Source organism: Scyliorhinus canicula, chromosome 4 (genome assembly GCF_902713615.1).
Source record: "Scyliorhinus canicula chromosome 4, sScyCan1.1, whole genome shotgun sequence".
In the NCBI taxonomy this organism is placed as follows: domain Eukaryota; kingdom Metazoa; phylum Chordata; class Chondrichthyes; order Carcharhiniformes; family Scyliorhinidae; genus Scyliorhinus; species Scyliorhinus canicula.
Window position 1 is genome coordinate 214,359,867 of NC_052149.1, and position 21,141 is coordinate 214,381,007.

Sequence of the window (21,141 nt, forward strand, 5' to 3'; positions counted from 1 at the left end):
AAGTTAGGACGACTAAAAGGGGTCAAAGTTGGCAAACATGATTAAGGAAAATCCTACAGCGTTTTATACATACGTAAAGAGCACGAGGGTAGCCAGAGAAAGGGTTATCATAGGATATCATAGAATTTACAGTGCAGGAGGTCATTCAGCCAATCGAGTCTGTACTGGCCCTTGGAAAGAGCATCCCACTTAAGGCCATGCCTCCATCCAAGGGGCTGGTTTAGCTCACTGGGCTAAATCGCTGGCTTTTAAAGCAGACCACGCTGGCCAGCAGCACGGTTCAATTCCCGTACCAGCCTCCCCGGACAGGCGCCAGAATGTGGAGACTAGGGGCTTTTCACAGTAACTTAATTGAAGCCTACTCGTGACAATAAGCAATTTTCATTTAATTTCATTCATTCATTCATTTTCATCCTTTCCCCATAGCCCAATCTAATCTTTTTGGACACTAAGGGCAATTTATTATAGCCAATCCATCTAACCCGCACATCTTTGGACTGTGGGAGGAAACCGGACAGTGGGAGGAAACCGGAGCACCCGGAGGAAACCCACGAAGACACGGGGAGAATGTGCAGACTCCGCACATAGTGACCCAAGCCGGGAATCGAACCTGGGACTCTGGAGCTGCGAAGCAACTGTGTTAACCACTATGCTAGCGTGCTGCCCTCCACTCAAGGATATTGGAGGGTATCTACGTATAGAACCAGAGGAAATGGGAGAGATACTAACTGAATACTTTGCTTCAGTATTCGCCAAAGAGAAGGACTCAGTGGATGAGGAACATAGGGTAGAGTGTGTAGATATTCTGAGTCATGTTGATATTAATAAAGAGGCGTTGGGCATCTTAAAAAGCATTAAAGTAGCCAAGCCCCCAGGGCCTGATGGGATCTACTCCAGAATACTGAGGGAGGTAAGGGAAGAAATTGCTGGGTCCTTGGCAGTAACTTTTATATCCTCATTGGCTACAGGTGAAGTTCCAGAGGACTGGTGTATAGCCAATGTTGTTCCATTGTTTAAGAAGGGCAGCAGGGATAATCCAGGAAATTATAGGCCGGTGAGTCTTACGCCAGTGGCAGGGAATTTATTGGAAAAGATTCTTAGAGATAGAATTTACTCACATTTGGAAGCAAATGGACTTATTAGTGATGGACAGCATTGTTTTGTGAAGGGGAGGCTGTGCCTCACTAATTTGATCGAGTTTTTCGAGGAACCGACAAAGATGATAGATGAGGGAAAGGCAGTAGATGTTGTGTATCTGGACTTCAGTAAAGCCTTTGACAAGGCTTTGTCAAACTGGTAGAAAAGATGAAGTCACATGGGATCAGAGGAGAGCTCGTAAGTTGGATACAGAAATGGCTTGGGCACAGAAGACAGCGGGTAGCAGTAGAAGGGTGCTTTTCTGAATGGAAGGCTGTGACTGGCGGCGTTCCACAGGGATCGGTTCTGGAGCCTTTGTTGTTCGTGGTGTATATAAATAATTTGGAAGAAAATGTAGCTGGTCTGATTAGTAAGGTTGCAGACGACACAGAAATTGGTGGAGTTGCGGATAGTGAAGTGGATTGTCAGAGGATACAGCAGGATATAACCTGGTTGGGGTCTTAGGCGGAGAAATGGCAGATAGTGTTTAATCCAGACAAGTGTGAGGTAATGCACTTTGGAAGGTCCAATGCATATAGGAATTACACAATAGAACTCTTGCAAATACCGACAGGCAGAGTGATCTGGGTGTGCATGTTCAATCACTGAAAGTGGCAAAGCATGTGGATAAGGTGGTCAAGAAGGCATACGGCATGCTGGCCTTCATCGGTCAGGGCACTGAGTATAAAAATTGGCAAGTCATATTGCAGCTGTATAGGACCTTAGTTAGGCCTCATTTGGAATATTGTGTACAATTCTGGTCACCACACTACTAGAAGGATTTGGATGCTTTGTAGAGAGTACAAAAGTGGTTTACTAGGATGCTGCCTGGTATGGAGGGTATTAGCTATGAGGAGAGGTTAGACAAACTCGGTCTGTTCTCACTGGAACGACAGAGGTTGAGAGGCGCACTGATAGAGGTCTACAAGATTATGAGTGGCATGGACAGAATGGAGTCAGATGCTCTTTCCTAGGGCAAGAGAGAAGTACTAGGGACATAAGTGCATGGAGAAAAGTTTAGAACTGATGTGCGAGGCAATTTTTTTTTTTTGCAGAGGGTGGTAAATAGGTGGAATGCGCTGCCAAGGGAGGTGGTGGTGGGAGCAGGTAAGATAGCAGAATTTAAGGGGCATCTAGACAAATATATGAATAGGGTGGGAATGGAAGGATACGGACTCCATAAATGCATACGGTTTCAGTGTAAGCAGGTACCATGTTCGGCGCAGGCTTGAAGGGCCAAAGAGCCTGTTCCTGTGCTGTATCGTCCTTTGTTATTGCTGTGTTGGGGGCTATGTGCAACTTGGCTGCAATGTCTGTTTCTATAACAAGTTACTAAGTCTCAAAAAAATGAATCTTCCACGAGACACTCGAGATATCCTGCGCACATGGACAGTTATATACAAATTCAAGTTGTTTCGCCTTCACTGTCTTCTAGATTATGGTTCCTTCTTGCTTCTCTGTCTTGCTGTCTTTTTCTGCAACCACCTTTTTTCATCCTTTGCTTTTATTGATTTTCTTTCGTTGCTTTTGCCTGTTTTGATGTGATATTACAAATCCTTGCATTGCAGCATGATTGGGGATTAGCAATCTCCACAATGGCTGTTGAAGCAGGACATAAAATTCCTGTTCCAATGTTGCCTCAGTTTTAAGGTTTCAAAAATGTAATAAAAAGGGCTGATTGACAGAAGCTGGTAAACATTTACATTTGTATCTTTTATAACATTTAGAATGATGTGACAATTTAATCAAATACATTTCCCAGTTACTGAATAATAATTAAAAATCACGAATGCTACCTTTTGGTGACTCCCAGAGAATTTTGAACAGAATCACAGAATGTGACCCTTAAATACGAATAAAATGTCTGGAAATGCACAAAATAAAATAGAATTTGACTCAATCATTCCAAACCAGTTATCCAATTAATACACCATCAGTCTAAGCTCAGTGGTAAATCTTCCTCAGTTTCTCGAGTCAAAATGGCTCACATACCAATCCAGACTCGAGTGCAACGTGTCAGCTGGTGTTTCAATGCAGTAATGCACTGCAGGAGGTGAGTCATTTGGTTGTGACATTAAATCATAGTCCTGCGTGTCCTTGCATGTGGTCATAAACAATCCTATGACCCTACTCAAAGAAGAGCAAAGACTGGCCATTATTTATCACTCAATAAATATCTCCAGAACAATTTAACATCTCATTATTTCATCATTACTTGTGGGATCTTGGTGTGTACAAACAGGTTGTGGTCTTTTCTGCTCTATAACACTAACTACATTTCAAAGCTATTTCAATGCCTGTAAAATGTTTTGCAAGGTCCTGAGGTTATAAAATACATGATATAAATGCAAGTCTTTCTTTTCTTTTGCCAAAGACATGGTGGACTTTCCGACCATTTTAAAGGACAAAACTATTTGCCACTGTTATAACGTAGAAAATTTGCATAGCAAGGTCCCATAACAGCAATATTTAATTAAATCAGCTGTTTTTAAGTATTGGACGAGGTGTAAATGTCAGCCAGGAGACCAGGTGAAACATAACTGCACAGGAGGCCATTCAATCCATCACTCATGTTGGAGACTCTTTGGAAGAGCTACACAATTAGCCCTACTCCTCTACACATTATCAGAGACCTTGCAAATGTTTCCTTTTCAAATATAAAGAAAGTTACTGTTGATCTGCGTTCACCATCCTTTCAGGCAGTAACTTGAGAAAACTCCGTTATAGGATCCACCGAAGGTAGACATGGACTCAGTTTAATATCTCATCCAAAAAGCACCTCAGATTAGGCCGCATTCCTTCAGTGCGGCAATGAAGTGCGGGGTTGGACTGTGTGTTCAAGTTTCTGAATTAATGTTTGCATTAGAAAGAGACCGTGCAAACCATGTTGCATAATAAACACAGCACCTCGCAGCCACATAGAAGTATTTAAAGATACTATGGATTGAAAACTCAGCCATATACAACAGCACCATTTTGCAGGGAACATTGACTGAGCCCAATGATCTTCCAATTAGAGGCAAGAGTGCTACTACTGAGCCAAGGCTGACATCAACTATTTTTTTTTTTAAAAGTGATATCCTGTGCTTCTGTCTTAGTAAATTGCGTACCTTCTTCTTTGGTCCTACCGGAGGAGGCTGAACTCCATTTACAAGGAGGTCTGTCAGCAGCTTGGAGACAAATTCTTTTTTGAGATGAACATTGACAAAGCCTATAGATGAGAAATTAAAATTAGTGTTAAGAGCATCCAGTTTTTAAAAAACTCTCAAAAATATGGAAAATAGTTTTGAAGGCATCTTAGTGCAGGATTTCTCATGTGTGCTTTTTAAATGTTTGGCTGATTGAAGGAATTTCCAGCTTGTCTGTACTGTACTGTACACTCCTTTCCTGACATGGCTCTACCAGAAAGGGCTCCCCAGAGTGCGAATGGTGAAGAGGTGCATGGAAGCTTGAAAATAACTGCATATGCAGAATCTGTCAGGTTACCAGTTCTCATCTCAGCTACCGCCATAACAAGCTTTTAATCTCAGCTATGGTTTCATTAAGAGCCTGTGGAGGTCCAGCACATCCTTCAAAGTGAGCAAGGAAAAAACCTGAAGGACTGGGGAGTTGGATAACAAAATAATTCAATATTTATTTTGTATTTTGAAACAGATGTAGTTAAAATTAAAACAGCTTTCCGTTATCCATTTTCAAAATGCAGCAAAAGCAGAAGAGGTGTCTACAGCACTAGATCAACTGCTTGAGTAAATTAGTCAGTATACATGCTCAGCAAGCAAATTATACATGGTCGACCCATTATCTGTCAATCAGAGCCCAGATGAGTTGTGAATTTCTTCTTATAAGTATGTGGTACAAGAATTCCTGTTTTTTCACAACTTGAATGATTGACAGCTCTGGCTTGAGGGGTTCTGGATTAAATAAGTATTGTAGAATTTTTCTATCGTCTTCAGTTATTGTCAAAGATCGGAATTCCATTAGTGAACGGGACATCTTCACCAACCACCTGTCATCATTGAGTTAACAAGTCCAGCAAAAGGCTATTTCACCAGTGATAATGCTATCATATTCTTAACTACTTTATTTTTAAAAATTGATCCCGTCTGAATTGATAATTCTTCTAATTATATATCACACTTTCACTTGGGTTCTTTGTATTAACTTGGAAATACAGCTAATAGTTTTAGTATGCATTTAGTATAGTATAGCTTGCATTTCAGTGAAAGCCAAGGAATTTGGTGGGCATCCCATACTATTCATCATATTATTCACAAGGGGCTAACTTCTAAATGTGGTCATGCTAATATATATATATGGCACATAGAGAGACTTTTAGCAATTTTAGCAGCGGAGAGGAGAACAGCTGATCGGTAAATAAGCAGAGAGCAGGTATCTTAAACCTTGAATTTCAGCAAAGAGGACAACAGCTCGGGAAAGTAAGACAGTACACTCGCTCTCTGATTCAGTGAAACTGACAGAGTTGCAACTGGGGAGTTAAAAACTTCATTCGTTCATGGGATGTGGATGTCGCTGGCTGGGTCAGCATTTGTTGCCCATCCCCGAGGGCATTTAAGAGTCAACCGCATTGCTGTGGGTCTGGAGTCACATGTATGCCAGACCAGGTAAGGATGGCAGATTTCCTTCCCTGAAGCACATTAGTGAACCAGATGGGTTTTTACGACCATTGACAATGGTTCTAGATTTTTACTGAATTCAAATTCCATCAACTGCTATGGCAGGATTTGAACCCGGGACCCCAGAGCATTACCCTGCGTCTCTGGATTACTAGTTCATTGACAATACCACTGCTCCACTGCCTCCCCCAAAAGCGACATCACACAAAGGCTGTGATTTGATTGGCTAATAGGGAAGCGGTGTTAAATTTGAAAACCCACTTTATTAGTTTATAAATTGCTTTCAGACAGAGGTAATAAGGAGAGATTATTTTAAAAATTCGAGTTTTAAAACCAAATTAAAAATTAATTAAACAAAATAGAGATGCAGGGCCAGGCAATGTGTTGTATGATGTGGGAGCAGGTGGACCCCACTGTGGTTCCCAGTGACCACATCTGTAGTAAGTGTTGGTTGCTTGAGAAACTCCACGGAGCTCAGAGTTGATGAGCTGGAGTCTGAACTTCAGACGCTGTAACACATCCGGGAGGGGGAGAAATACCTGGACACTGTGTTGCAGGAGGCAATCAGATCCCTTCGGCTAACTAACTTGAATTCGGCAGTGGTCAGGGACAGGAGGGTGTGGCTGCAAGTGAGGCAGGTAGAGGGATCCAGGAGCCTCAGCCTTTATCCCTGCCAGCAGGATTGAGGTTCTTGCTCCCTGTGTGGACAGGAATGGAGACTGCAGGGAGGTTGAGCAAATTGACCACAACACCGTGGTACAGGAAGCCATTCAAGTGGGGGAAAAGAAAAGAAACATAATTGGGGATAGTATATTTAGGGGCATTGACTCTGTTCTCTGTGACCAGGATCGAGAATCCCAAAGGTTGTGTTGCCTGCCTGGTGCTCAGGTTCGTGATATCTCATCTGGGCTGCAACGGAACTTGGGCAAAGATCCAGTTGTCATGGTCCACGTAGGTACCAATGGCATAGGTACAACAAGGACCGATGTTCTGCTAAGAGAATATGAACAGCTAGGAGCTATATTAAAAAGCAGAACCAAAAAGATAATAATCTCTGGATGACTACCTGAGTCACGAGCTAATTGGCACAGGGGCAATAAGATTAAGGAGGTAAATGTGTGGTTCAAAGATTGGTGTGGGAGAAATGGGTTTGAATTCATGGAACATTGGCACCAGTACTGGGGAAGAGGGGACCTTTTCCGAAGGGACAGTCTTCATCTGATTCATGCTGGGACCAGAGTCCTAGCAAATCGCTTAACTACATCGGTATATAGGGCTTTAAACTTAATGGGAATTTTTTGGGCTGGTTTCAGTTGTAAGGGAAACTAGAAAACCCGATTTAAAGGAGGTAAAAGTGCAGGTTAGCAATGTGGTGTATGGTTACCAGAAAATAAAAGTGAGGGGACAGAACAGGTGAATGTCTTTATGCACCAAGGAATTATAGGAGATGGGAGTTTTTACATTAAAACAAATTTTAAAGCTTTGTATCTAAATGCAAGAAGCATTCATAATAAACTTAATGAGCTAATGGTGCAAATAGAAACGAATGGTTATGATTTGATGGGGATTACTAAAATGTGGTTACAGGGAGGCCAGGTCTTGGAATTGAATATCCAAGAGTAAGCAGTATTTCTGAAAGATGGGGTGAAAGGAAACAGTGAAAAGCCTCTAGTCGCCACATTCCAGCGCCTGTTCGGGCACACGTAGGGAGATTCAGATTGTCCAAATTTCCTAACAGCACGTCTTTCGGGACTTGTGGGAGGAAACTGGAGCACCTGGAGGAAACCCACGCAGACACGGGGAGAAGGTGCAGACTCCGCACAGACAGTGACCCAAGCTGGGAATCGAACTTGGGACCCTGGCGCTGTGAAGCAATGGTGCTAACCACTGTGCTACCATGCCACCAAAGGAAGTACTGTTGCAACTATACATGTTATTGGTGAGACCGCACCTGGAATATCATGCAGTTTTGGTCCCCCTATTTGAGGAAAGATGTAGTGGCATTGGAAGCAATTCAGAGGAGGTTCACTAGATTGATTCCAGAGATGAGGGGTTTGTCCTACGAGGAGAGATTGAACAGTTTAGGCCTATACTCTCTAGAGTTTAGAAGAAAGAGGGGAGATCAAATTTGAGGTATGAAAGATGCAAAAAGGTATGGATAGACAGGGAGCAGATGCTTCCTCGTGTAGCATTCTAAAACGAGAAGTCATAACCTTAGAATAAGGTGGCAAATTTAAAACCAATTTGAGGAGAAACTACTTCTCCCAAAGAATTGTGAATCTGTGGAATTCGCTACCCAGAGTTTGGTGGATGCAGGAACAGTGAGTAAATTTCAGGAGTTAGACTATTTCTAATTGGTAATGTGTTGAAGGGTTATGGAGAATGGGCAGGACAGTGACGTTGAGGCCATGATGGGATCAGCCATGATCACATAGGCTTGGGAGGCTAAATTGCCTACTCCCGCTCCTAGATCATGTGTTCTAGGGAGGAGGTACTCTGGCTGATTTTGCAATCCAGCTCTTGGTCTGTAGCATTGTAGGTAACAGATAAGGAACATATCAGCCATGTGGGCAGCACGGTAGCATTGTGGATAGCACAATTGCTTCACAGCTCCAGGGTCCCAGGTTCGATTCCCTGTTTGGGTCACTGTCTGTGCGGAGTCGGCACATCCTCCCAGTGTGTGCGTGGGTTTCCTCCGGGTGCTCCGGTTTCCTCCCACAGTCCAAAGATGTGCAGGTTAGGTGGATTGGCCATGATAAATTGCCCTTAGTGTCCAAAATTGCCCTTAGTGTTGGGTGGGGTTACTGGGTTATGGGGACAGGGTGGAGGTGTTGACCTCGGGTAGGGTGCTCTTTCCAAGAGCCGGTGCAGACTCGATGGGCCAAGTGGCCTCCTTCTGCACTGTAAATTCTATGATAAAATGGCAACCAAACTCGAATGACCTAATTCTGCTCCTATATCTTATGAACTTTGGACAATATACACTCCATGAAAGACACACTTTTACACAAAATATGGCAAAAATCCAGTTTGTAATAACTACCTATGTTTTTGCACCTGTCTGGGGTCCTTTACCATGTTCTGGACAGCTAGAGATGCTACGTGACCCAAGGAAACAGGAAGTGTCAGATTTGCCTAGTTACTGGCTCTCTTGCCTCTGAAGCAGAAGGCTAGGGCAGGCACCCCATTCCAGGATGAGCACATTTTCCTGGCTGACACGCCAATGTGATATCAAGAGTATTCTTTTAAGTGCAGACGGTTTTAATTTAGGCAGGTACCATGGTCGGTGCAGGCTTGGTGGGCCGAAAAGCCAGTTCCTGTGCTGTACTGTTCTTTCTTCTTTTAAGTGGGCTACACTGTTAAGATAAAAGCAAATTACTGCAGATGCTGGAATCTGTAACAAAATCAGAAAATACTGGACAATCTCAGCAGGTTGTAAGCCTACTTGTGACACTAATAAAGATTACAGTTTATAGGACTAACAGCATTGTGGAGAGAAAAGGGAGCTAATCCCAGACAGTTGTAACCCCTCACCCTCTTCCCACAGCACCTTCCCATACAATCACAGGTGTACCACCTGCCCCTTTACCTTCTCCCTGCTCACCATCTCAGGCCCTGAACACTCTTTTCAAGTGAGGCAGCACTTCATGGGCACCTCCTTCAATGTGGTCTACTGCATTTGCTGCTCCCAATGCGGTCTACTGTGCATTGAAGAGACTAAACGCAGACTGGGTGATCGCTTTGCAGAACACCGCCAGTCCGTCCCCAAGCAGGACCCAGACCTTCCTGTCGCTTGCTATTTCAATTCACCGTCCTGCTCTCACATCCACATGTCCGTCCTTGGCCTGCTGCATTGTTCCAGTGAAACCCAGCTCAAACTGGAGAAACAGCACCTCATTTTCCGATCTGGCACATTGCAGCCTTCCGGACTTAACACTGGAGTTCAATAACTTCCGACTGAGAACCGTTTCCTTCACCCCATTTTTATTTCTCTCAATTTATTGTCATCTCTTCCATTGATCTTGATTGTTGTTCCCTCACAATTGTCCCCCCCCACCCACACACACTTGGGCCAACTGTTCCTAGTTGGACTCTGACACACTGCTCACCTTTGTTTTGCCATTCTCACATTCTAATCTCATCATGTGCCGCTATCAGCACCCGTCTTAGCCTTAATCACCTTCATTTACATTCCTTTTGTCTTCTGTCCTCGTCGACTTTGTCAGTCTCCACCTATCCATCTCCACCGCTCCACGCGCCCCCCCCCCACCTCATAAATCTGACCTATTTTCCAGTTCTCTCTAGCTTTGGCAAAGAGTCATCCAAACTCGAAACGTTAGATCCCTTTTCTCTCCACAGATGCTGTTAGACCTACTGAGATTGCCCAGTATTTTCTGTTTCTGCACTGTTAAGAGATGCTTTCCCTCCGTTAAAACCATCTGACTTTCCAATTTGTTGATAAGAAGCTTACGGGGAAAGACACTAGACTTGGTGTTCTGGAACCATGAGTGAAGGTTCTTTTCACCCGAATCAATCTAATGGATAAAAGAAAAATCTCACATAACAGAGAAGAAATGACCTAAAAGAAACAAACTCGGGGCGGCACGGTGGTGCAGTGGTTAACACTGCTGCCTCATGGCGCAGAGGACCCGGGTTAGATCTTGGGGTTGGTGTCTGTGTGGATTTTGCACATTCTCCCCGCATCTGCGTGGGTCTCATACCACAACCCAAAGGTGTGCAAGGTAGATGCAAGGTTGGTCTTGATAAATTGCTCCTTAACTGGGAAAAAAGGAAAAAAAAAGAAACATAAACTCAACCAATAAATAACACAATTTGAAATAAAACATTTACCTGGTCCAGCAATCTCAACCTTTTCAATTATATCATTTTTTGGAATGTTATTAATAATTTGTTTGGCAATCTCTACGGGATTAATCTTCTCTCCTTTGGCTTTCAGTAGCTGTGAAAAAATCCATAAATAAGGAATAATGTATATCCTTCTTCAGGAGAAAATGATGAGCATGAGTTTGGTTCCGATCTTCATCGGCTCATAAAATCAAGACTATTTCTATCACTGCTCCCTTTCTCCTTATACAAGCAGTCAAACAGAACTTCTTATCAATATAACATTCAATGCTTGTGAACTTTACCATCATCAATGTCTTGCTCAAATATTTGGAGAATGTGCCCTCGCCCTATCTGGTTTGATATTGATGGTGTGCGCGCTTGGCTGTTTAACCTCTGCCGTTTTTGCCAAGTTCTGTTCCTTTTATGCTATACAATTTGGCATAATTAGCCATGGAATGCAGGAAAAGATTATGAACTGCATGAATTGTTCTCAATACATCTTTTCAGATGAGAATTAAAAATAATTTTTATTGTCGGCTCCAAGGTGTTGGAAAGGCAACACTGATGGTATTAAGAAAAAAATAATTTTCCGGGACAGATCCATACACACCTAAGGAAAAAAATCCTAAGCCACCAACACGTACACCTCTTTTTCAGACTAAGATAATATTGATTTATTTTGTTCAATACAAGTGGAGGGATACTTAGAATGCCAATAGTTTAGGTCACCAGAGCTTTTAGTGTAATACTTGGTTTTCACATATTGTGGGCTTCAAATAATGTTTTTTCCAAATCAACGTTCTTCAGCTCGGGCGTTTCTGTCGGATTTCCTGGAGAGCAGGCAATCTGTAGCATACAACATATAAGCACTGTGCGATGATCTGTCAGAGGCACATTATTGCTGTAGTACAGTGAACAAACACAGAAGGATTTTGGTACTCCACTGGGTAAAAGTAAAGCTTTTTTAGGTCTAAGACTTCTCACCACCTTGGTTGGTGATAAAATAAAGAAATACTTACACCTGGCATGTGATGCCTTTGGGTTTTCCTCGACAGTCTACTCATTAATTGAAAGTGCAACATGAACCTCCCGCAGCTATTGTTACAGTTTAAATTCCCTTTTTTAGTTGACAAGGTGATATAACAGGGCAGAACCGGTTGTGAATGCAATTTATACAGCCCTGGAGAACACAACATTAGACAATGGTGCTGCATGGGAAATTTAGCACCAGCCTGAGGTTCTAATTTATTGATGAGTTGTTCAATGTGTCACGGTAGTCCCCTCACCTGAGGCGGTCTTAGGCATCAAAAGACAAATGCAGAGTGTTATTTACAATACATGCACTTGCATGTTAAACTGCCTTTAGTGTACATTTTGGTGGACACAGTTGAATAATGCACTCTCAGCTGCTGTCAGAAACGTATAATTTTATCTGTCCTGCTGCCTTAATCTATGTTTTTGGACAGCCCAACTTTCTTATTTACTCAAAGCATTTCTCAAAAATAACCCGACCCCAAAAATGTGTTGCCGTGCAAAAGCAGAGCTCACATACATGTTCCAAGACCATTTATACGCTCCACAAATCAATGCAGTGACTGCTAACAAACTGGAAAATAAATAAACACTGGCAACCACACCAGTCCAAGGTCAGATTGCCTGTTCCAAGTTACTTTGTTCCATAGTTCACAACTTCCGATACCTGAGATATTGCCATGGCACTGTTGCATTGGTAATCTCCAAATTTTGCATGCTGGCTTGGTGTGACTGCTAATGGTGGGTTTTCAAGGTGCGGATAGGCAACTTTGATAGCAACACTGAAAATGTTCTGTAGACGCTGGTTGATGTTAATCATGCTGGTTCCTGTTTTGCCCTCCTCTTCTTGCAGACTCTGAATTAAGTGAACCAAAAGAAAAAGTTTTGGAGTTTGGTCAACATTTTCTGCAAAAGAGATGGTGGAAACATCTAATCTTTATGCTGGTAAGGGGAATTCAGCAGATTCAATTTTGCAATGTAAAAACATTCGGTGAATCTTCAGTTAAATGTATGAGAACTTGCAGAGTGGGGTCAAATACTGCTGTTACAGTAGGTTTTAACACAGCAACAGATGCACAAAGGGAATTAATGTTCAAAGAGCAGCAATAAAGTTCTGGACATGCAGTAAGCTTTAACACAGCAACAGATGCACAAAAGAAATGTTGAAAAAGCAGCATGATGAAACTAAAGAGAACAGGCTTACTGAAACCTCAACAACAAAAACTGAAAAAACTGCGGATGTTGGAAATAGAAACAAAAACTGAAAATACTGGACAATCTCAGCCTCTGTGGGGAGGGGAGCTAACATTTTGAGTCTGGGTTACTCTTTGTCTTGGCAAAGTATTTTTAGTTTTTGTTTCAATTTCCAGCATCAGCGGTAATTTCCTTATATTTGCTTAGAACTGAAACCTCAGTTGCGTTTCTTGAAATATGTTTGTTTGTTATTTGACTGCATTGTCCTACCGACAGGATTTCCCCTAAACTCCCTGATGAAACATTCTTTAATCTGTCTTTTCCTTCTCAAAATATTTTCTCCAACTCCATTTGCCTGCGTTAGAAATAAATTGCAACGTTTCACATTAAAACACTACTCACCCGCTTGAGAACATTTAACCGGTACTTGAGTTTAGTATTTTCCTCTACCATCTCGCCCAGTCCCAAGGAATAATCTAGTACCGTGGGTTTTTTTAAATTCTCAATTTCAGCAATAAGAGACTTGATTTCTTTCTCCTAAACAAAGAAGTTAATTTTTAAAAAAAGAAACGCAGACATGACTACAATTCATAAACAGTGGGGGCAGATTGCCAGCTTGCGTTTGTGTGTAAAATGCATTGATCATTTCTAGAATGAGCAGAAAAAAGCTGTTTTTTTTATCACAGATAGTCAATCTAAATCTTCGGTTTTCTGCCAGAACATCAAGTTGAAAATCTATTTCAGTGTTTCTTACTCACACATCAGAAACGTTAGTGAGTTTCCACCAGACAGGTTTTATTTATCTATTCAGTAGAAACTTTTGTAACAATAATCTAGCTAACCTGAAGAGGATAATAGAAAGAAAGGAGGAAACGGCACAATCACATCACACCTTTCGCAACATATTAGAATACTTCGATCCCAATTAATCACTTTTCAAGCGCAGTCACTATTGCAATTAAAATTATAATTGATAAATAAATATATTCCACTGGAGGAACAAGCTTTATTTGAAAATTAGTTATAAATCTTTCCCCAAAAGAAACAATCAGAAATGTTCTCTGTGCTTTTTGCTGATTAAATATTCACAATTGATAAAATTCTGGGTTACTCACCTCACTCATGTCATTGGTAAGAATGCTACGAAAGTGTTAAATTTTTATTTGATAGGTCTAACATAATAAACCTGTAGCAAAGCTGTACCACCCTGTGAGGAGGTTGGCTAAAGGATAGAAATAGTGGTAAATTAACGTTCCTTGGATTGGCAAAATGCAGCTAATTTGTGGTCAGAGCTGTGACCTCTGAAGATTAAATACGTTCTTCGACAACAGTCAGGCAGAGTATTAATGTTGTTACTACTAAGGCATTAAATGCGACACGCACACTCATTTGTCTGCAAGTTTACTGAGATTAAAATGTCAGATTGGGCAGCACGGTGGCCTAGTGGTTAGCACAACCGCCTCACGGCGCTGAGGTCCCAGGTTCGATCCCGGCTCTGGGTCACTGTCCGTGTGGAGTTTGCACATTCTCCCCGTGTCTGCGTGGGTTTCGCCCCTACAACCCAAAAATGTGCAGAGTAGGTGGATTGGCCACGCTAAATTGCCCCTTAATTGGAAAAAATAATTGGGTAATCTAAATTTATAATAAAAAAAAAAAAAAATGTCAGATTTAATAGACTGGACAATCATACAACCTAACTTATTTCTGATCAGATACTAACAGCAAAACAATGGTAAGCTGCCTTCCCATATTACTAATATTAATCGCCAAATATGTTGTTTGTCTCTCACAACACAAAGACCTTGAAGGAGGGGATCAGTGATACATTTTAAACACTAAATAGTTAGCATGCATTAGATTAATTCTGCATAAATTACTTTATTAAGGATTGGGATGAATTATAGGAAGAGTACCGAGTAATCATTATTAACCATTAAACATGTATTTTTAGGACATAGCAGTAATAAGTAATCGATAGTGAAACAATCCAGTGTGCTGTTTCTGTTTTTCTGTTTGTTCTGTTTCTCAGACAAACAGCACAGGAAGTTGTGATAGTACATGGCTGTCAGGTTGAGCATCCTAGCATCAGTCATGGATTGCTTGCAATTCGGTACTCTTCCTATAATTCATCCCAATCCTTAATAAAGTAATTTATGCAAAATTAATCTAATGGATGCTAACTATTTAGTGTTTAAAAGGTATCATCACTAATCCCCTCCTTCAGACCCATATGACTCAACTAGAGCTGGCATTATTCCATCAAGTGAGATCCTAATAAAAGAGCAAATAAGGTGTTAATTTTGTGTTATAATGGAGCTTTGCTTCCAGCAGCTGATAATCATAATTAGATTGTCTTTAATAATACTGTTAGATTGCTAGATCTCACTAACTCGTCAAAGGGTTGTATTTTCATACAGAGTTCTGCTCTTTATCTCAGCTCTCACATTTGGAAGATGAAAACACAGCCACAGCTGTTCAACAGAAAAAGAAATTGGAAAATAAAAATTGGGTACACAGGCCAACATGAACTGATATTTCCAGCAAAGTCATTGATATCTTTTCCTTCATTGTGGCTTATCTCCATTGAGTTATACTAATAAATGCGCCCAAAATACCTGGACTCAGGTGTCAGGCAGCAATTAAATAAATTAATCCATTAAATATCTAAAATTATATTTTGAGTCAATTCTATCAACTGGGAATTTTATAAATAAATAGATACAGCATCTATTTCATTTAATTAGGCTTCAGGAGAGCACCAGGTAGTGATGAAACAAATGAATCCAGCCATTACTTTGTTCATTCAATAAGTCAGCCCCGAAAAGTGACAATGGTGTTTATTGCAGCCCAAATGGGGGCCATTAGGGTCTCCTGAGTTAACGAGCTGTCAATTTCTGCAGAACTGCCATTAAGCTTATTGCCCAAGGGTCACAAGCAGTCATAGCTTTGTCCAGTTTTTAAATTTTAGCTATGAACATATATATTATAAAAATATTGAGTGTGAAATTTTAGCCCCATGACATAGGTCTGTGAAGTTGGTTGAAGTCAGCCCAAGGGGAATCCCCACATTCTTCTTTGAATAAAGATTTTGGATATGCATTACAAAACAAATAATATAAAATATTGTAAAAGGAGAGAAACTGTTTTGTAGCTTGTACTGAATAATTTGCACTGGTACAAAGGTCTCCTCCTTTGCCATAATTTTCGATTTTATGCAAAGTTCAGAGCCATTTTTCCATCTACCCAGAAGCAGCACAGAAAAGGGACTCTGCAAGGTTGAATGCCTGGCCCCCATCTACACTGTTTCTACTTGACCTGCACCACTGCCAATACTACACATTACCTCGTAATTTCCCTCACTGCTGTTTGTGGAATCTTAACTGTGTACAAATTAGCTGCAGCAGGTCCACAATTGTGATTAAAATTCAAGTACCACCTCAATGGCTGTAAACTGCTCCGAGTACCTCAGTCAAGAAGGATAATATATATATTTCCTTTAAGCATTAGCATCCGGCTGAATTGTTTCTGTGACTAAGCACATCAGCCTGCATAACAAACATTTCTCCTAACTTTTGTTTTATTTAAATCTGTGCACCCTTGCAATCAATTCACCAACAAAAACAATCTTTTGCTATTTATTTGCTTAAAAGCTTCTAAACTGTGAAAATCTCGAATAAAACCTGATGCAATCTTCTTCCATGGTGAATTAATCTGCCATTTTGAACCTTCTGAACAACATATGCGGCAATGTAGAAAACTTCCTAAAGTTGCCAAACAGTTTTAAATCACCTAACACAAAAGGAAGAAAGCTGATGTGTGGAAGCTTCATAGAGATAACAAAGATCGTGAAAGGGTTTAATAGGTCGGATGTTGAAAAGATGTTTCCTGTGGGAAAAAAATGTAAGCGAGGTGACTTAGCATAGTTGTATTTAAGGAGAAGCAATATAAACATATGGGGGAGAAAGGAATAGATGTTGATGGGATATAATGAAGAGGGGTGAGGGGAAGCTCCGATGGAGCATAAACACTGGCATGGACCCGGTGGGCTGAATGGTCTGCCCTTGTGCTGTGAAGATTGTTACAGTTGAATTTCAACCACAAATGCAAGCAAAGCACGTAGAAGTCGCTGATCATTAGCATATATCATAGATGGTTGTTATTTTCAGTAACTAGCTGCATGTGGTACAATTTCACTGACGCAAATTGAACCATCTTTAAAGTGCCTTTATTTGGTTAGAAAGGCTTAAAGACAAAAAATAAGAGTTTTTAACGATATTGAATTTGAAGTTTGGTGTTGGGATTTTTATTAAGGCCCCAGCTTTCAAAGGAAAACCAAAACAGAACAGCGATAAATTATGTTTCGAGTTATAAGACCATAAGACATAGGAGTGGAAGTAAGGCCATTCGGCCCATCGAGTCCACTCCGCCATTCAATCATGGCTGATGGGCATTTCAACTCCACCTACCAGCATTCTCCCCGTAGCCCTTAATTCCTCGCGACATCAAGAATTTATCTATCTCTGCCTTGAAGCCATTTAGCGTCCCGGCCTCCACTGCACTCCGCGGCAATGAATTCCACAGGCCCACCACTCTCTGGCTGAAGAAATGTCTCCGCATTTCTGTTCTGAATTTACCCCCTCTAATTCTAAGGCTGTGCCCACGGGTCCTCGTCTCCTCGCCTAACGGAAACAGTTTCTTTGCGTCCACCCTTTCTAAGCCATGTATTATCTTGTAAGTTTCTATTAGATCTCCCCTTAACCTTCTAAACTCCAATGAATACAATCCCAGGATCCTCAGCCGTTCATCATATGTTAGACCCGCCATTCCAGGGATCATCCGTGTGAATCTCCGCTGGACACGCTCCAGTGCCAGTATGTCCTTCCTGAGATGTGGGGCCCAAAACTGGACACAGTACTCCAAATGGGGCCTAACCAGAGCCTTATAAAGGCTCAGTAGCACATCGCTGCTTTTATATTCCAACCCTCTTGAGATAAATGAATATTTCCTTTAATTTATCTGCCATATTGTCCAAATTGAAATGTAATCCGATAAGCTCCTTTATTTTCTTTATTGCAATGAATTAGACAAATGTTCACTTGGTCAGAAAGGCGTAGGCTTTCATTACTAATCTGCAGTACTGCTGATAACAACTTTCCATAAGCAGCGTAGTAATGATAACTGCTCCAAGTGTCTAAATAATATCTTTTCAAGCTGCCTATCTTAAGTTTGTCATGAATTACATACACCGCTCTTCCCGCTTCATCCCCACCAGTACAGATTTTTATGCACTGCCCTCCTCCGTAACTCCAGAGCTTAGAACGTGAAACAGAGCCAAAGCGAGTGTTAAGCACACTCACCCAGAACGACCAACATCTGGGTCCGCTGCAGGTAGTGAGGCAACCAACAAGAGGGAAAAACATACTCAACCTCATTCTCACCAACCTGCCTGTCGCGGAGGGATCGCTGCACAATCCTTGTGGAGATGAAATGCCATCTTCACATTAAGAATAACTTCCATTGTGTTGTGTGAAACTATCACCATGCTAAATGGGACGGATTTTTAACAAGTTTCGGAACTTAAGACTCGGCATCCTTGACTCCTGTGGGTCATCAGCAGCAGCAGAACTGAACACAATCACAATCTGTAGTCTCATAGCCCAGCATATCATCCACTCTACCGTCAGCACCAAGCCAGGGGATCAACCCTGGTTCAATGATGAGTGCAGAAAGGTATGTCGGAAGCACAATCAGGCATAACTAAAAATACAGTGCCAACCTGGTGAGGCTGGAACACAAACTACTTGCTGGCCAAAGAGTCTAACGAGCAAGCGATAGACACAGCGATGGAATTCCACAACAAATGAATCAATCTTGAGTTCTGCAGTCCTACCACATACCCGTTCTAGGGGATTTTCACAGTATGTTTGCAGTGTTAATGTAAGCTTACTTGTGACACTAATAAAGATTAATATTGTGATTAGTGGTGGACAACTGAACAACTCACTGGAGGCGGTGTCTCCAAAAAAAAACACATCCTCGATGAATAGAGAGCCCAGCACATCAGTGCAAACGAGTACGGTTGAAGCATTTGAAACAATCTTCAGCCAGAAGTGCAGATTGGATGATCCATCTTAGCCTCCTCCAGAGGTCTCCATACTCACAGATGTCATTCTTCAGCCAATTTGATTCACACCACATGATAATAAGAAACAGCAGAAGACACTGCAAAGTGCAAAGGCTATGGGACCTGACAGTAATCCAGCAACAGTACTTGTGCTTCAGAACTTGCCACACCACTAGCCGGGGTGTTCCATTAGTTACAACACTGACATCTACCTGGCAATTTGGAAAATTGCCCAGGTATGTCCACTACTCAAAATGGACAAGTCCAACCCAGTCAATTAACTTCTCCATTAACCTACTCTCGACCTTCAGTAAAGTGATACGAGTCATTCACAGTGCTACCTGCTTAGCAATAACCTGCTCACTGACACTCCGTATTGGCATGATGGCACAGTGGTTAGCAATGCTGCCTCACAGCTTCAAGGAACTCACCCATCGAAGAATCTTCTCATTGTCCAGAAAGCGGTGCAACCGCATCACTGTCACCCTCGGCAGTTCACCCGCCTGTGGCCTCCTCCTCAGCGCCCTGTGCGCCTTGGGGAGTTTCTGCCCGGTCTAGCTCATGTTTGGTAATTCTTTCAGCAGCAGGGAGTAGAACTCGTCACTGAGACCGGTTCCTCAAGAGATTGGGTGCCATTTTGAAAGGGTACCACAATGTCCTAGTGAACTAGTTGCCCACACACGGGCAATGCCATCCGTCACACTGCCCCCCCCCCCTAAAGTGAAGAGACCCTGTTATGGGGCCAGAGGGACCCCCATTCCCCCTTTTTGAACCAACCCCCCCAATTCAGTACCCCACCTTGATGAGGCCCCTTCATACCTGTCCTTCAGCATTCCCCACCCTTCATACCCTTTTCTCATTCCCCCTTTCGTGGGTATGGCCCCCCTCAGGCCCCAGTCCTTGGCAGTGCCACTCCGGTGGGCCAGTTAGATCATGAACTGCTGTGCGCCCGTCCCAACTTTGGCCTCTCTCGCTATTTAACCGGTGCTCACAGATCTGCACAGGGCGCAACGCAGCCATTAGATTACACCCAAAACTGCACGCTGTACTCCAGGTGCGCTCTTAATAATGCCCTGTTTGGAGAGGATAATTTCACATTTATCTACATTACACTGCATCTGCCATGTATTTTCGCACTCGGGTAACTTGTGTAAATCACCTCAAAGTCTCCGAATATCCTCCTCACCACTCACTAGCCTTGTCTGTTATGGCATTTCAGGTGATGATTTAAGCAGCAAATGTTAGTGAGGGTTCCCGCCTCCACCAGGCTTTCAGGCAGCGAGTTTCACACTCTTGTCACCCTCTGAGTGCAAAGGCTTTTCCTCAAACCCCCTCTAAACCTCCTGGTCCCTGCTCCCTATAGTCCTAGCCCTCAAGATCTATGAATTTGCGACTCTAATTCTCGACCTCAGTCCTGGAGTTTAGGCTGAAATAGAGCCAGGTTTAGACACACAAAGTGAATGACTGATTTAGAGAGTTTTTAAGTGAGCAGAGGCCGGGAAATGGATGAAGCTGAGCGCTCGGAGCCGGTAAGGAAGCGAGAGGGCGGAGAGGAAACACAAAGCTGCAACTTCTAGCGGGCGGAGGTTCCATTGCCGGGCCCCAAAACCCTATCCCGCCAACACCGACTCACCTGCTCTTGCATTCGAGCTCCATACTCTTCCAGCAGAGCAGCCATGGCTGACGGTCCACCGCCTGCGTGTACCGCTTCCGCCGGACATCCTGCCGCTCATCATCCCGCCACAGCGCCGCCCGCGGTCCGGAGGAGAACATTCCCCGCCACACAGCGCCGCCCGCGGTCCGGAGGAGAACATTCCCCGCCACACAGCGCCGCCCGCGGTCTGGAGGAGAACATTCCCCGCCACACGGCGCCTCCCGCGGTCCGGAGGAGACGTTCCCCGCCACACAGCGCCGCCCGCGGTCCGGAGGAGACATTCCCCGCCACACAGCGCCGCCCGCGGTCCGGAGGAGACATTCCCCGCCACACAGCGCCGCCCGCGGTCCGGAGGAGAACATTCCCCGCCACACAGCGCCGCCCGCGGTCTGAAGGAGAACATTCCCCGCCACACAGCGCCGCCCGAGGTCTGGAGGAGAACATTCCCCGCCACACGGCGCCTCCCGCGGTCAGGAGGAGTCATTCCCGCCACACAGCGCCGCCGGCGGTCCGGAGGA

At 43.0% G+C, this 21,141-nt stretch overlaps 1 protein-coding gene across 2 annotated transcripts in view; it reads right to left on the minus strand.

Moving 5' to 3' along the window:
- Window positions 1–20,745, minus strand: part of rars1 (arginyl-tRNA synthetase 1) — a 40,277-nt gene extending 19,532 nt beyond the window's left edge. The window contains exons 1-5 of one of the 2 annotated variants that reach the window (XM_038796047.1): window positions 20,603–20,745; window positions 13,248–13,382; window positions 12,319–12,507; window positions 10,623–10,731; window positions 4,248–4,348 (exon numbers count right to left, since the gene is read on the minus strand). In XM_038796047.1, the coding sequence (XP_038651975.1) occupies window positions 4,248–4,348; window positions 10,623–10,731; window positions 12,319–12,507; window positions 13,248–13,382; window positions 20,603–20,647 (579 nt within the window). In that variant the 5' untranslated portion in view covers window positions 20,648–20,745. The remainder of the gene's footprint in view (window positions 1–4,247; window positions 4,349–10,622; window positions 10,732–12,318; window positions 12,508–13,247; window positions 13,383–20,602) is intronic. The other variant, XM_038796048.1, reaches the window with a different exon arrangement.
- Window positions 20,746–21,141: the final 396 nt, after the last annotated feature.